Here is a 16,669-nt window from a genome sequence, read left to right as displayed (position 1 = left end):
ATATTCTACAACCATTAGGAAAAGAGATGTCAAGCAGGAAGTCATAAATAAAAAGCCTCAAATATATGGAGAATCCTAGGCTAAAAATACCCTGAAGTCATGTGTCTGCACATGACAATCAAAGCCTGAAGGGTAAGACATCTGTTAGGAAAATAACAGAAACCTAACGCTGAGTCTTCAAAGAACTCCAGAGTCCGACAAGTTTGGATGCCATATTTTCCTCTTGGAAGAGTTGTCAGGCAGCCAATATATCAATTTATTTCAATTACTGCTTTTTCGGTTTCAAACGTTCAATTGTATATATATATATATAAAATATTGTTTTCCCCATTGTACGTTTTGATCACAAATCTTAAACTGAGAAGTTTCTAAACATGATCACTAGGTTAACATTAAACTCAAACTTAGCTTTCTTTATCATTTCTAAGATAAAGTGATGGAGTGAGAGATAAAAGGATACATACTGGAATAATGATTCTGAGCCTGGGTTTTAGAGTCAAACCGCACTGGGTTTAATTTCCACCTCGAGCCCATGCTGGTTACATTTACCACATTTTTTAATCATGTTGTGCCTTAATTCTACAAACAGAATATTGTTTTAGAGGTTAAATGTGATAATGTATATAACATGCTTAGTACACGTAAAACACTTTTCAAAAATTATAATTTTTAGTAGATTGGGTGTCCCAATTACTCGCTAACCTTATTTGAAAGTATAGAATATTGAACATTTTCTTGAAAACTGACAGGTCTACATTGTTCTAAAAATAATCAAATGAATATATATATTCGTCTTAATTTTACATTTATCATTAAGTACAGAATTTATTGGCTTATTACATTTTGCAGATGTTGTTATTATATGGTCTATTTGTATGTATAGTCATTCGGATCAAAATACTTTTACTTATATGTCACTTGTGCTTTATTAATTTATACTTCATTTATTGACATTCCAGGATCAGAGGCACCTGAAGGTAAGGTGGATATAGAAATTCTGATTCTTCTTATCTAGACAGAAAAGAATACAAACATTTTTAGAGTACATGAAGTTGAACTTTTATTTGGAAAGTTGAATTTCTTGTATAATGAAAATATTTTTAAACCATACATATTCATAAGCATAATACAAACACCACCTACGATACAAACACATTTTAATAAAGTTCTACTATGAATATTAATCTAAGCCAAAAAAAGTAATCAGGTAAACCAGTTCTACATACCTTTCATCGCTTTTGAAGATGTAATCAAACAATTTAAGACACAAAACAAAGTAAGCTTTGGCTCAACCCTATTTATTTTACTATGGGAACACTAGGATATATACTACCACAAATTACAAACCCAACCCCGTTATAATCAATTTAAAATTGTTACAAGAATCATATCTTAATGGCATGTAAACATATTTAGGGCTTCGATTGGCAACTATGTTTTAAATGCTTAGAAAAACACACCAACATTTCTCATTATTGTTCTCTCTCTATCTCATCTCTTCCATGAATATAAAATAGGAAAAAATATTATTTGAGACTTCCAGCATAATTTCATTGTGCTTTACACCTTTATAAACATGGGTACATCTAAAATATCAGATGCCTTTACACCGATAGAATAATCCACCAAATTCACATTTTCTTATAAATACACATGCAAAATTAGTGAAAAACACTTTTGTATAGCAAAGACCCTGCTTACTTGTTTTCTGATTAATAATTTTTGATGGCATGTGCAAATCATACTGCTCACTGAACAGCAGATTTTATTTCCTGTAGATTTGTCTTTCTATAAAAATATATTTATGTGCTCACAGGAAAAAAGTTGAGTTGGTATGTGTGGGGTGACTTTTGATACATCGTTGGATTAACGGTTTATGAAGTTACAAGGCATCTTAGCTTTGATCATTTTCAGATTTTTCTTCATAAAAAAGAACACCCTGTGACAAAGATAAGGTAACTGAGATCATCATTAGCACTTCATAGTTGAGACAGTACGAAGCAAAGGGGTCAAGCAACGTGCCTAAGGTTTATGTACAAGATCAGCGCTGGAACCAGGAAGAGAACTTGGATTTTTCCAACCTTTGGACAGTTCTCTAGGAACTCATCCCCACCAACAATCCTTGAGATTATATACAATCTATTACATTAAAATAATATTGACAGTTAACAGAGAAAGTTAGTTCTGAACCAATTCTTCTGCACTGAAGATTCTTAGTAGAAGCCAAATGGTATTAAGAAAACGTATAGAGAATAACAGCAAGAGGCAGTCATAACATAACCTCATGCTTCATGTCTGTAAGTAAGTTTTGGTCTTTGAGAAAATAGGAAAAGGAACATCCCTGTTACTCAGACTGCTAAAGGGAAACACTGAGGTCTAGGAAAATCAAACACTGCAGTAGTCGTGTTAAGTTCTAATTTAAAGATTATTAAATTCAAAATAAATCTACTTCTAATGCTTTCTGGATAGTGTTTCCAACCTGCATGATTCTCTTAAAACCGTCTTGGCTGATGACAAAGAAAAGGAACTAGACTAATAGCAGAACTGTACTCGGAAGTGCCAGCCTTGGCCTCATCGGTGGCTGAGGGCCAGAAATTCTTCCCGGGTATGTCAAAACATGAGAATTCTTCCTCCAGAAAATGCTTTAGAAATCTGACGGGGATGAAACTCAAGGTGCACTGATGGAAGTGTGGCCCCTTGTACACAAGGAGGACCAAGATGCCCTTCCTTTTGGAAACTCTGATTTCTGGGAGTTTGGTCAAATCCTGAGCCCATGACGTATTGTTTTAAATAAGACATTCTTTTGCTGCCCATGCATTTTGGAGGACGCACTAGGTAAAAAATGACCATTAGATGCTCCATGTGGATTACTGCACTGACCATTACAAACATCCCTAATTTCGGTCCACAAGAAATACGGTGGGCTGCATAAATCAAAGTCAGGGTTTAACAATGTATAGCCATAGCTACAGTTCAAAAACTAAAGGAAAATCTGTGATTTCACTTTCACTTAAACATAATCAAGAATTTCATGGTAGGGTTAAAAAATCTTTCCATAAAGTGAGAAGTTGAACACTGGATTTTACTGGCATGCATGCACAGTCCTTCATAATATTTTTAAACCATTTTCATGTACAATTTTAGAAGGACTAGTAGCCCACATGCCAGAAAATGAATTCCCTGAATTTGTGCTGACTTTGACAAAAGAACAGAGATCCCACCGTGAAGATGTTTAAAATGTGAAAGGCAAACCCTTTATAGAAATGTCTACTGTAAACAGTTTTTCTTTTGGGGGCTGGGGTAGGAATATACTCACAATGAAACCTTATTTTGAAAAATATGAAAACATTTCCCTCAATATTTATATGATATTTTATTTTGAGACTGTTGGAAAAAGCAATATAAGAACAAAATCCAAACGCTTTATACAAAGTCTTCAGTTTTGGAACCTCGTGTTGTTGGCTGTAGCTCTGGAATGATGAAAAATGTTATCTTACTATATACTTTAGCTGTACAAACATGCCTGTTCATGTTCTTTTTCTCACTTCAAAATAAAACACATCTGTATTTTAAATTGTGTAAATATTAACATAATATGTACAATGCATTCATGAAATATATGCAAGCATACCATTATATAAACATAGAAAAAAAGGTAAAAGTGGTCAATTTAGAAATGAAGATATTAAATAGATGTAGCTAGGAGACTCCAGCATCCCGGATCCCTTGGCCTGTTCTTTCATCAGATAACTGCATCCTTTGCAGCTGAATTTAGTCCAATAAAAGAACAAAAACCAAAGATGGTTCTAGATGTCATAAGTGATATAACCAAAAGATTCATGTTAAAACTGAAAAAGTCAGAATTCTGTTTAAACATGACCATCTCTGGGCAAACAGTTAGGCGCTCAATAAATACGAGTTGATAGTTTACCTAGGACTCCTGCTACAAAAAAAATTAAATAATAGATTTAGACTGTATATATTCAATGAACTGTTTTAATAAGACATTCAAATTCCTCTTTACATTTTAAATAACCAGTTTGCCTCCCATCTTTTTACCTGTCGTGAAGCAAAGTCACTAAGACAGTTCTCAGAGACTGAATACAAATGTGCACACAGAGGAAAAACCACAAGGTAGCAACAACAATGCGAACACAGTGAACAGTAAAACCAGGCAAAAATGGAGTACACTGAAGGGATACTTTGGATTCAGTTGAGGTGAATCTAAATACAGGATCTGTTTTATGTTCTGAATTTTCAGCACCTGAAAAACAAAACAAAACAAAACAAACAATATAGGCCTGTAGTGCTTGGTATTTTATTTTTTCAAGGCAGTGCTATTCTCTCAACATAATTACAAGATGTTCAAATTCTGGATGAAATCTTATGCCAACACGTTTCTATTCCTATGTGAAAGTTCTTGCTCCCTCGAACAGATAAATATGGAAGGTTGGTGTGAAACCACTGATGTTTACATGTGATACATTTACGCTCGGAGTGGAAATGTTGCTGTAGAACTGCCATTGCTTTCAACAGATCCTTTCTCCTTAGATCCAGCGTACGCGCCGATAAAGGATCCATCTTCGCTGAACAGACCGTGGTCGCCTTCTCCGTACTGGACTAAGCTGTCAGCACTTTCTGTGGCCTGCATATCCCTGTTAAGGGATCGAAGGCTTCCTTTGAGAGGTTTCTCATCACTGTCACTACAAAATAAAGAACAATTCAACAAAATCTAATATGAGATATTCACATAAAGCAAAACTCATGCGTATGTTCTAATAGGTCTTAAGTTTTAAGACATTCACATCAGCATTGCAGACGCATAAACTATAAATTACTCCTTCGCAAATAAATGTTTACAAAATCATAACCTATTTGTGTCCTTCTGAGTAACTGAGAAACTATTTGCTATTATACACAACACTTCTGCTTCCCTTTAAAAATGGGAGTTTTGAGACAGGCAGACATTTAATCTGTTGATATATAGAGACGATGATGTTATTCCCTTTGATTTCATGAACTTTTCGAACTTCCAGTCATCAAATCTTGATCTCTTGTGTTTATCTTTTATCCTGTACATACCCCTACATCCTCCCAAAATTTGCTCTTTTGATTAGGTTAATCAATCAAAGTCTGTTTCTGGTAAACAAAGAACTTTCTTTAATACAGTTGATAAACTCAGGTTGGTAGATTTTTTTTTTTCACATGGCTGGCATTTTTAGAACATAAATATTTATAGTATCCTAAATTTATTATTTAGGTTTTATTCTTCAATAAAAATTACTGAGTTACTAAAGTGTCTATAAAATGATACGTATTCTAAGTTTCTGGATCAAGATCTTGTTTAAGTACTAACTACTATCACACTGTAAAGCTGTATGCTAAGTTAAATATTTTATAACATTTTAAAAAAGGAATTATATATTTGGAAAAATATATAATTGGAATATGATTAGCACTTTATAATTTTTGATAATCAGTGTTGTTCATCAAATAGGTCCATCTGTCAGCTGTATTGGAGCCAGGCAGGGTGATATTTCCCTGACGTTTCTGAGCTATACATTTCCAGGGGACTTGAGCTGGCCCAAGAAAAGTGAGCAAAGTTGGCCTGTGTCACTTCAGAGCCAGTGCTCAATTTGCTATGTTCTATTTCCACCGCTGTGGTGATCCTGGATTCTCATCTACCAGGCACCACTCCTAAGTGGTCAAGATGACCAGAGCCAACTGTATTGGACACATAACTTGAGAAAGAAGATTTTGGAGTTGCCTTTGACAGCAGCATTGCCCAAGCTATCCTGACTCAGGCAGTAACTGGCTGCAGAATCAAGATGCTTACAGTTAGAAAAACAAAAATACAAAAAACAAAAACAAAAATGTGGCATTAGCTTAGGGACCAGGTAACAAGTAGTGAAGAAACTATTACCAGAAACCGGAAGAATGACAACTCCTGTCATGAGCAAGAACAGCATCCAGTAAAACTGTCTCCTGGGGTAACTTGGAGACTAGGTAATTTTCCAGATGAACATGTAGTTTTGGGAAAAGATGATGGAAAACATTAAGAGATTAAATAGATTTAAATTAAAATATTAATAAATACTTTTGTTAATGGGATGCCAGGTTAAACAGTGGATGGCTTTATCAGGCAGCAGAGTAAGCAGGAATGAGTCTTTGAACAAGGCATTATCATAGCTTTTCTCTTCCCTATAAAACTAAATGAGTAATATCTGTATTTAAAATATCTGTGTTTAAAATTTTAAACAATAGGCCCCTAATGATTCCTGCCACATGGAATCTGAGCCACAATTTGTAAATCTGTAAAGTTTCAAGTTTCCCTTTCTCTCTCGGTCTCCCTCCTTCCCTCCATCCCTCTCTACTTTCCTCTCTTCCCTCTTTCCTTCCTTCTTCTCCCTTTAATGATCCTTATTCTGGAAAGAACTTAAAATGATTAATCAAGAAATGTAAAACTATAAAAAAGAGCTTTTAATAGGTGCAAAAAAGAAAAATTAGTATAGAGCAAAGTAGAGCCTATAATGAGGTTCAAATGTACATCGGTTAACCCAGGACAGCTAGTCAGAATGCTCCATTTCACCGAAATGGATCCAGGGATGGGCCAGTTAGAGTCAAGTCTAACTGGGCCAGTTCAAGTCTCTTTTCCATATGAATTCTGGCCTCCTGTGTAATAAAGACTGTATAAGCCTGGGCCCCCTTGGCTGCAATATACAGAGGACGTGATGGCAAACAATGCCATCTCAAACACAAATGGCGAAGAAACGGGGAGGGTGGTACAAAGAGGAAGATGGTGACCCACAATAGTAGAATGAGAAGTCTAACACATCCTCCATTAAGATACCCTACAATTCTCACGTTGGGGCACACTGGTTTTGGTTTTGTTTTTGTTTTTAGAGAGAGAGAGAGAGAGAGAGAACACAAGAAGGAGAGAGGGACAGAGGGAAAAAGAATCTTAAGCAGGCTCTATGTTCAGCAGGGAGTCAGGGGTAGGGTAGATCTGACAACCCTGGGATCGTGACCTGAGCTGAATCAGATGTTGAACTCAACCAACTGAGTTACAGAGGCGCCCCATATGCTTTTTTTCTCTTGTTTGGCCATGCTCTGACCAGTACTTAACAGTAGCAGAGCCCATTTCATCTTTCAAAACTATCTTCTCTCTTCTGGATGATAGTTTGCTTTATCAGCATCCCTCCAGGGCTGAAAGAGCTTGTTCTTTGTGCTCTCTTATTTTCTTTACTTAATTATAGTGATTTGCGTATAGGTAAGTCTTTTCCTCTGCAGACTGGGTTCATCATGAGGACAGGATTTGAAACTCACTCACCTTTGTAAGTATACAAAGGCATACAGAATACATGTTAATGGACACAAACTGAATAAAACCTGGGTTCATAATGGCCACGCTGGAGACTTCAAGATGTTTTAGAAAATCCAATCAGATATTCACTCTAAATGAAAACAGTATCCTTTGTATTGCACACAGAGCTTAAAAAAAAAAAAAAAAAAAAAAGTCTCCTAGCACACACATTTACCTGGATCTCAGTAACATCCACCCCTACACCCAGAAGGTTGGTTACTATCACTCAAGTAGATCCTATTTTTACAAACCATTCTTTATTTTTTTAAGTGTTTATTTATTTTGAGAGAGAGAGAACACGTGTATGCAGGGAAGTCAGAGAGAGAGAGAACCCCAAGCAGACTCCACACTGTCAGCACAGAGCCCAACACAGGGCTTGATTTCACAAACTGTGAAATAATGACTTGAGCGGAAATCAAGAGATGGATGCTTAACTAACTGAGCCACCTAGGTGCCCCTACAAACCACTCTTTAAAAAGGTATTACAATATAGTAGTATAAACTTTAAGAAGAAATACTTGTTTGTTTTTGTATTTTTAAGCTTATAACCTGATGAGTGTATGTTTTAACACATTTTGAGACAGAACACTGTTTACCTGTATTCACCAAAAGTTTCATCTTTTACTGACTGAACTTCTGGATCTGGATGCAGATCTTCTTTTTCTTTCACTAACAAACAAATAGAGGGGGAAGTAATACAAGTAATTTTTAAAGACATATTAATAGTGTGGCTAAAGATGGATAATCAGTAAGAAGCACAGCTCCAGTTCTTAGATACGAGTGAGTCAAGTGGCTTTTTGTGGTTGTATCTCTAACCTATCAGTTACCTCTTTGTTAAAGCCAAAAAAAAAAAAAAAAAAAAAAAGGAAAAGGAGCTCCTAGATTCTCCTGATTTGTCATCAGAATTAGAGCCTGTTGGAGATGCTCATGTGGCTAATCAATATCATGTGGGCAATGAGTCTTACTGGAAGAGTCAAGCTTAGTTATGGTTTCTCGCTGAAGACCAAATTACTGGATACTCATTTTACTATCCAAAACTTTTTGAAGACACCATAGGATCCTACCAGATCTATGTCACTAAAGTGAGTTAATAGTCAACCATTTGTTTGACTGTTCTGTTCTCATTCGTATTCATAATCGCCTCAATAACCAGAATATTCAGGTCTATAGTGACATTTTAAATTTGATTTATTCTAAGTAGTGGGACACAGGACAACTAGAAAAACACAAACAAAAATCCTTCATGGCATCTTTTACTATTACTTGCAGAGACCGAAGAGATTCTTTTACCTGTCCTACAATGTGAAATGTTCACCTTTTTTTTTCTTTTCCATCATTCTTTAAAATTTGGATAGGGCCACACTTCACAAGTGACTATTTGTTGGGGATACTCAGAAAAGAATGCTATATCTCTTTAAATTTTCCAATTAATTAACTAGAACAGTCATCCATTATTGAAAATCTACTTCATAATAATTCAGGGTTCACAGGGAAAAAATGAGATGTATAATTGCATAAATTTCCATGCATACATTTTATAAAAATTTAGAAATTATGCTTTTGTTTGTTTGAATGTTAAATATACATATAGATTCCCAATAAATATTTGCTAGATGAATCATAAGCCAATAAAAGAACTTCTCACTAATCTGAACACCACCAAACTAATCTTTCTCCTTATGTATAAGCATCTTGAACACTAATAATAGCAACAACACAATATGTATATCTGAAAAAGATCAAATAAATTTGGAAGTTGAACTAAAGCCAATCATTTTATTAATTATGATGGTTTTTAATTTATGTACATTAATTCAGGAGGCAGTGTATCCAGTATATGTCACAGTCATAAGAAATGCATTCCCAACAATGACTAACACTAACAATGCTGGCTAATGGAGCCACTGCTGTTAGAATAGGCTAGTGCCTACATTCTTTGCATCATAAATACGGGGCAAGGCATGCTATAAAATGGTCCCTTCTTCTGAAGACATTCAACTATATGTGTGTGGCTTAGTCATGAGTGTTGTCAACATCTCCGATACTTTATAGACAGAAAGTAGAAGTTTGGAAATATGATAAGCCTTCTTAGAGACTACTTAAGTACCAGAAAGTAAAAAACAAGTAACAATCTGAAATTAATATTCCAGACCATACCTTCTTTGGTTACTTAATTTAGGATTTTTTCCCCTCTTAGTGTACTGCGTGTCTAACGTGCTAACATAAATTTGACCTAAATGCGTAATTCAAAAAATAAAAGATGTCTCTGAAGAATGCCTCCTAGAAAATACTATTGCATACATTCAAAGTGTGTTAAGAAACAGCTTTACCTGAGTACTTTCCACCTCTGTTCCTCTTCACAAAGCAGACAGTTAATAGGATTAGTGTGAGAAGAGCAATCGCACACATCAATCCAATAAACCAGCCTTGAGTGGAGATGTCATCATACAAACCAGCATATTCTGTTGTACAAAGAGAAGTCACACATTGGATACTAGAAACAGTGTTTGGAATTAAGCCCTTTGTGGGAAAATGAAACGTATTTTTTTAAGCATACAAAATAGCATCCATTTTATTTTTCCCTTCAGTGACCCTCGAGGGAATGTGACTTAAAGGACATTTCATTGGAAGAATACTGATAAATCATTCAGCCTCTATTTAGAAGGAAACCTCTCAAGCTGCACTGGACTCTGAGGATGAAAACCGAAAAGAGATAGTGGAGGCAGAGGGAGTGAAATGCACAGCAGCACAAGCAAGCAAAAGCATAAGCTGGCTTGGTTATATGCAGATTGCCAGGGGGCTTCAGGGTGGGGCGGGGGTGGGGTTATTTGGCTTTGTTTTTCTTTTTAGTTTTTGTTATTAACATGTGTTAATTGGCAGGAGATATTTTTAGTCGACTACTCTGGTAAAAATGATAAGGAATATGTTGGAACTTTGTGGAACGTTTTTCATTTTGATAATTTAAAACTGGTATGCCAAAACAAACTGAAACTATTATCTTTACAGCTAATGCACCCCACATTTTTATCTTTAATACAGGAAGTATATAAAATTTAAAAATCTACACAACATAGATTCATTGTCTAAGATCACCCCAAATATAATCTCATGTCTCACCTCTCCCTCTTGTCTCAATTACATCTTCAAAAATGCTATTATTATCAACCCAATTCTTAGTCAATAGGCGAACTATATGTTCAGCTCCAGGCTCAAATACCTCTACTGGGTGAGTCTTTTGAGTAAGATTTACTCCTTCTGATATCTTCCCGATACTTTTACCTAAGAAATGCACACAGTTAAATCATATAAATTGTAATCTTTGAAAAACAGGACATGAAAAGAAAAAAAATACTGTTATTTGGGAGGAGAGCCATTTGTAGCACTTTTTTCTCAGATAGTTTTTGAATTATCAGGAGATCAAGAAAATCAACATTTCAAGATTTTCTTTCTAAAGGTACTGAAATTGAGTAAATGAAATGAACTTAATTCATGTCCTTTAAAGATGATGTACTTGTTGATGAAATGACACTATATGAATGGTTATAAACCAAACACAGATTTCAGAAAATTATATAATGTCATTTTGTGCAATATGGACTTACACAACCTAGCAGGAAACTGAACCGGCCATTTTGGCTTATTTTTGAAAACAAGCGTCATTATAATTCTAATTTTTTTAGGCCTTGGTCCTCTCTATAAATACTGATGCAAAAGCATCATAAGGTGGCCATATACTAAATACTTAAAATCTGTAGACACAGCAGTTTTATACGTACATAAAGCACAGGTTTACAGGTACATTTAAATGAAATGCAGTGATTTTTAAAATGCTGTAAGGCATTAATACTGACAAAAAAGAAACATGAGTATGTCATTATATTAATTGTAGAATCTTACAGCAGCAGATAAAATAGGAGTCAAGTGTAATTAAATATACATTTGATTTTTGATGTTGCAACAAAATATGTAAAATATTTTATATATGATCTGCAATTGTGCTAAGAATCAACTCAACATAATAAATGTAAACCAGAAACTGTTAATAATTTACACTGAAAATAAAATACTATATTCCATTTTGAGAATATTATAAGTTCTGGTATTCTGTTTCAAATGGGTATATGTCACACATTAAATTTGGTTATAGCTCTTAACCATAGAATAGAAATTGATGATATAGTTGTTGGTAACAAAAGGGCTTCATTAAAAAAGGTCACCATGGCAGAAGGAAGGCCAATTATATTAGTTGAGCAAAGCCTTTAAGATTGATCACCACTGAAATAGAACACAATTAATTTTGACTTTGAAAAACAGAAATATTAGTATAACATTAAGTAATGCAAGCTTTTGAAAAATAGAGCAAAGTAAGTGTTTTGTTCAAATTAATAATGACACAAATATTTCTGAATAGCTCCATCATCTTTCTCCTCTCAGACTATGGAATGGGGGCCACCTGAAAATCAGAGTGACAACCAGAAAGTAATCAGGGAAAAAGAGCATGTGTATCAAATCCATTCTCTGAGTAAATGCCAGATGACCTGAAAATGTGCTATCTAGGCAGAGCAAGAAGAAAGATACACAGAAATAGATTCCAATTTGCACAAAAGTTCTTTTTAGAGTGCTTCTGATATCAAGATTTATATCCTCCATGGAAATATATATGTATGTTTCCTTTTTCAAAGATCATGCTGAAATCCAGTGGCAAAAAGAGATGATAGTTTCTTTCCTGTAAATATGGCAAATTACGCCTATAGAAGAGAAATCAGTGTCAACTAGGGAAGGGGCAGTGGTTGAAAATGCAGAGTCCTGAAAAAGAACACAAACATACTAGTAAGGAACATTTTCAATTTACTGAGACATAGGGTAGTGAAGAAATATGCTATAAGATACTCAAGCATATTAGCTGCATCTTTAATTTACAAAGAAGATGCTACATCACTTATAAAATTATACAAACAGCATTTTCCATCAGCTTAACACATTTTCAAACATGAAAGTGACCAAACCCAAATTCTCTAAATATTTACATATATGCATATGGGAACTATAACTCCTAGAAGAGGATTTTGTAATTTTTTTCTTACCTACTGTAAATTAGCAATGATGGAATTAGCATTTCTCCTGCATATTACGGTCTTGGTTCTAACAAAATAGCAACCTTCTCCGTGTCTTAAACTCTGTTTTGAAAAATATGGAGGTTGCAAACTTAGATCACTACTATTCTAACTTCTTTTCTTTGTATGGAACATTTGATGCCAGTTTGAACTCCTGAGAAATAAGGTCATACCTATTAAAAATCATGGACATTTCCCCGCATATTATATTCTCATTGAATCTTTCACTTAAGCACTTTTAATCTTTTAGTGTAACAATTTGGACAATGATTTGTGTCTTCTATGGCTTCTGGTTTAATATGAGGCACCAAGTAAGTACTCATTATATTCAGACTCAATAAACTGGTTAATAAATTACATATTTTAAGATACCTACTATATACTAAGCACTCATATATACACTCATATATATGTGTATATATATATATGTGTATATATATGTATATATGAGTCAAGGCATGGAAGTTAAATGTATTAGATCATTGTTACAAAACATCTACCAGGGTGAGGGGCAAATATTTTTCAGTATGAAAACATTTCCAAAAGAAAATATCCCTGTACTAACCTTATGAATAACTTTATGACCTTACATACTCTTATTTTAATTAAGTAAAATTATAGTTCCTGACCTTATATACATTGAGGCTGTAGTTTCATTGCTGCTGTGTAGAAATCCATAAATTGAGTCAGTGTGAACTTTACACACAAGAAAGAGAAATAAATTCTGTATTTGTATCAGTGGAAAACAAAGGTCAGCCAGATTGAGATCACAATCATTTCTAATTCACAGGGCTAGCATGGTTCGTTCCCTTCAGAGCGGTTTAAAAAACCGCACAGAGAAGCCTCTTGCACTTACTGCCTTCTCCTAACGTGGAGCCTTCCTCTGTGATTGGTTTTCCACAGCCCTTTGAAGTACAAGCTCTCAAGTAGAATTTGTACTTGGTAGTTGAATTGAGGTTTGAGAGACGCCAGCTGGGCTTTGATGGAGTGGTAATGTTGATATCATTTAGTTCTCCAAGTTCATAGGTGTCATTTACTAAAGAAATAAACATAAACAGTAATGCCTTAGATTTCATATGCTTAACAATTCAATTTATGCTGTCCCTTATTTTTTATTCTGTATACGCTTGTGGTATGCAAGGCACTGTCTTAATTATTGATGACCAGCAACTTACTCAATTCTACGATGTGGACATAATTATTATTACAATATCATACATGGGAAAATTGAGGTCTAGTAAGAATAAAGATCTTGCCTAGATCCAGAGCTAGTAACTGGCAAACCAAGATTTGAATCCAAACCACAGTCTTTCCACTCCAGAGCACATGTTCTTAATCACTATGCCACACAGGAGCCAATCGCTCCGCCTTCATCATACCTATTAAAAATGATGGACTTTCCCCCCATATCATATTCTCATTGAATCTTTCACTTTTAAGTGCTTTTAATCTTTTAGTGTAACAATTTGGACAATGATTTGTGTCTTCTATGGCTTCTGGTTTAATATGAGGCACTAAGTAAGTACTCGTTATATTCAGAATCAATAAACTGGTTAATAAATTACATATTTTAAGATACCTACTATATGCTAAGCACTATGCCAAGTGCTAGTCAGAAAATGATGAAATAGATAGCATCTTTCAAAGAATTTGCAACCAGCAAGATCATGGGATTTGTGCAAGAGCACAAAGAATTTTAAGATTACTGTAAAAACAGTCCAAGAAATGAAACATCCCAAAATAGTGCAGCCATTAGCAGCAAGGGAAGGGCTAGAATAAATCCTCTTGATGCTCAGTTCAAGATATCACAAAGGTTAAACACACACACACACACACACACACTACATGCACACACAAACAACATAAAAATGCCTTCCTTGGTTTATATAATGCAATTAGATCAATGAACAAGAAAAACAGAGATCCAAATTTTGGAAATTAGAAAAAAATATCACTCTTTACAGAGTTGAGAGAATTCCTATAAAATACCACAAAGTCCACTGATAAACTACAATAACCAATCTACAAATTTAGAGAAGTGCATAGAGAGCTCGTATACACACAATCGACAACTATTTAGAACACATAAAGCAACAGAAAGAGAGAAGTTATCTAAAAATATTTCAATCACTTAACAGAAAGCAAAGTTAAGTGTACAATTACATCATTTGATTAAAAATCCATGTCTCAAGGAGTACGATAATCACTGCAGTTGTTAACATTCTAGCCTTTTCTCTATCTATTCTAAGAACTTGTTCTTAAAATAAATTTAGATCTTACAAACAAATCAACACAAAGGTTGAAACTTTATTAATGTTGAGTTTCTTTACTCTTAGGATAGAGTAAACAAACCTTGATAAACCTTTATCAAACAAATTAACATTTAAAAAGTCTTCAAATATTTCTTCAGTGCTGTCTACATATATGGAAAACAGTTCATAGAATACTGTAGGCTTAAGAGCTCAGCATGAAGAATCAGACAGATTTAGGTTTGAATCCTGCTTAATATTTATTTTACTACATGGCTCCAGTTAGGTGAACTCTTTATGCCTCCATTCTGACACCCACAGAATAGTGAAAATACATTCCTCATATATTTTCTACTTTAATGAAAAATACAGGGAAAGCACCTGGTACTGATCCTGCTACTTAGCAAACACTCAGAAAAATGCTAACATGCTACTTCTATTGGGATTATGCCTGTATCTATTTAATTATATGGCTCAACTCAGAACAGGCCATCGGGAGCTAAAACTCATATGTGACCTATATTGCTACAAGCTTTGAACTACGTGGAGGCAGAATAGCTCACCAAGTCCAACATCAATGCCTTTTGTAATTAGCACGGTTCTAGGGTTTTGGCTGTCAGGAATTCATGTCCTCAAAGTCTAAAATTTTCTATGATCTCAGTTCCCTAGTTTCCACTATGAGATGATGGTTTGATGTGAAGACTGTTAGACATAGAAGGCACTACGATTAAAAATGACCTGATTTCATCTAAGCATGTTTTCAACCAAATGTCACAGCAGCACAAGGACAGAGCCCATTCTGAGTAATAGGGCAAAACAACTCTTTAAACCTCTACGCATAGAGGTTTCTACAAACAGAAGTATGTTGAAGGTTGAGGCTGGAAGCATGTGTTGGAGACCAAAGAAGTGCAGGGTGGAAGTTACGTGTGCTTTGAATCTCCATTACATCACTTACTATGCTTTTTCTTCACATGTTTCTTAATTTTCAATGCCTCTTATATATAAATATTAAACACATGTCTTCTGGTACCTACTGATTTTTCTTCTGAATCAGGGATTGGGAAACCTTTCTGAAAAGGACTAGACTATAAATATTGCAGGCTTTGTGAGCCATGTAATCTCTGTCACAGGTACTCAACTTGGCCACTCTAATGAGAAAGCAGCTATACACAAATGTAAATGAGTGGACATGTATGGACTGTTTATGAAAACAGGCAGCAGGCTGGATTTGGTCTGCAGGCCAATTTACAAACCCTTTTGTTGTTAAGGTAGTTATGCCAGCTTACAAACCATGATCATTAGATTCTTAGCACACAAACCAAATACTCAACCAAATAATGAAATATTTCCAGGTGGACCCAATTCAAATTTCTGCTTACTTATCTGATACTGTAATAGGTAGCCAGTCAAGTTTCCATTCAATTTCTTAGGTAGACCCCAGGTTAGAGTGGCAGTGTCTTTATCAACTTTGATGATCTTCAAAAAATCTGGTTGTTCAGGTACTAGAAAACATAAGATCAAAAAGAGACATTTATAAACTGGAAAATTTCTTTTTTAAAAAAAATCTCCATTAGATTATAGTTTTTCATAGAGTTTGAGAAGCTAAGTCATATGAAGTACATATTAATTAACTACTAACAAGGAGGGATATGTTTAATTTGGTCACTGGATAATTCCCATTGTTGGCATTATTCTCCACTGTTATTCTTACCTCCTTCTGGTGTTTGAAATATATAAGGCTCACTCTCTGGACCAGCACCTTTGGAATTATAGGCTAAGACTGTTAAATGAAATTCACTAAAGGCATCTAGAGAAGGAACCATTCCATAGTTTCTTTGTCCTGAAAACCTCAGAATGTTAACTTCTTTGGCATGTGTTCTTCCATCCAACAGACTTTTTGTCTTCCACCAATTTACCTGTAATGGAAACAGGAACACTTTAGC

General features: G+C 34.7%; 1 protein-coding gene across 3 annotated transcripts in view; it reads right to left on the bottom strand.

Moving 5' to 3' along the window:
- Window positions 1-488: 488 nt before the first annotated feature.
- The window catches only part of CHL1 (cell adhesion molecule L1 like), an 80,753-nt gene continuing 64,572 nt past the window's right edge, over window positions 489-16,669 (bottom strand). For 2 of the 3 annotated variants that reach the window (XM_039217392.1, XM_039217393.1), the window contains 7 exons: window positions 16,438-16,642; window positions 16,106-16,228; window positions 13,334-13,513; window positions 10,481-10,642; window positions 9,694-9,825; window positions 7,960-8,032; window positions 489-4,703 (listed from right to left, as the gene is read on the bottom strand). In XM_039217392.1, the coding sequence (XP_039073323.1) occupies window positions 4,487-4,703; window positions 7,960-8,032; window positions 9,694-9,825; window positions 10,481-10,642; window positions 13,334-13,513; window positions 16,106-16,228; window positions 16,438-16,642 (1,092 nt within the window). In that variant the 3' untranslated portion in view covers window positions 489-4,486. The remainder of the gene's footprint in view (window positions 4,704-7,959; window positions 8,033-9,693; window positions 9,826-10,480; window positions 10,643-13,333; window positions 13,514-16,105; window positions 16,229-16,437; window positions 16,643-16,669) is intronic. The other variant, XM_039217394.1, reaches the window with a different exon arrangement.

Source organism: Hyaena hyaena, unplaced genomic scaffold (assembly GCF_003009895.1).
Source record: "Hyaena hyaena isolate Hyena2069 unplaced genomic scaffold, ASM300989v1 scaffold_688, whole genome shotgun sequence".
Taxonomy (NCBI): Eukaryota; Metazoa; Chordata; class Mammalia; order Carnivora; family Hyaenidae; genus Hyaena; species Hyaena hyaena.
This window is presented reverse-complemented; position numbering and strand designations above follow the sequence as displayed.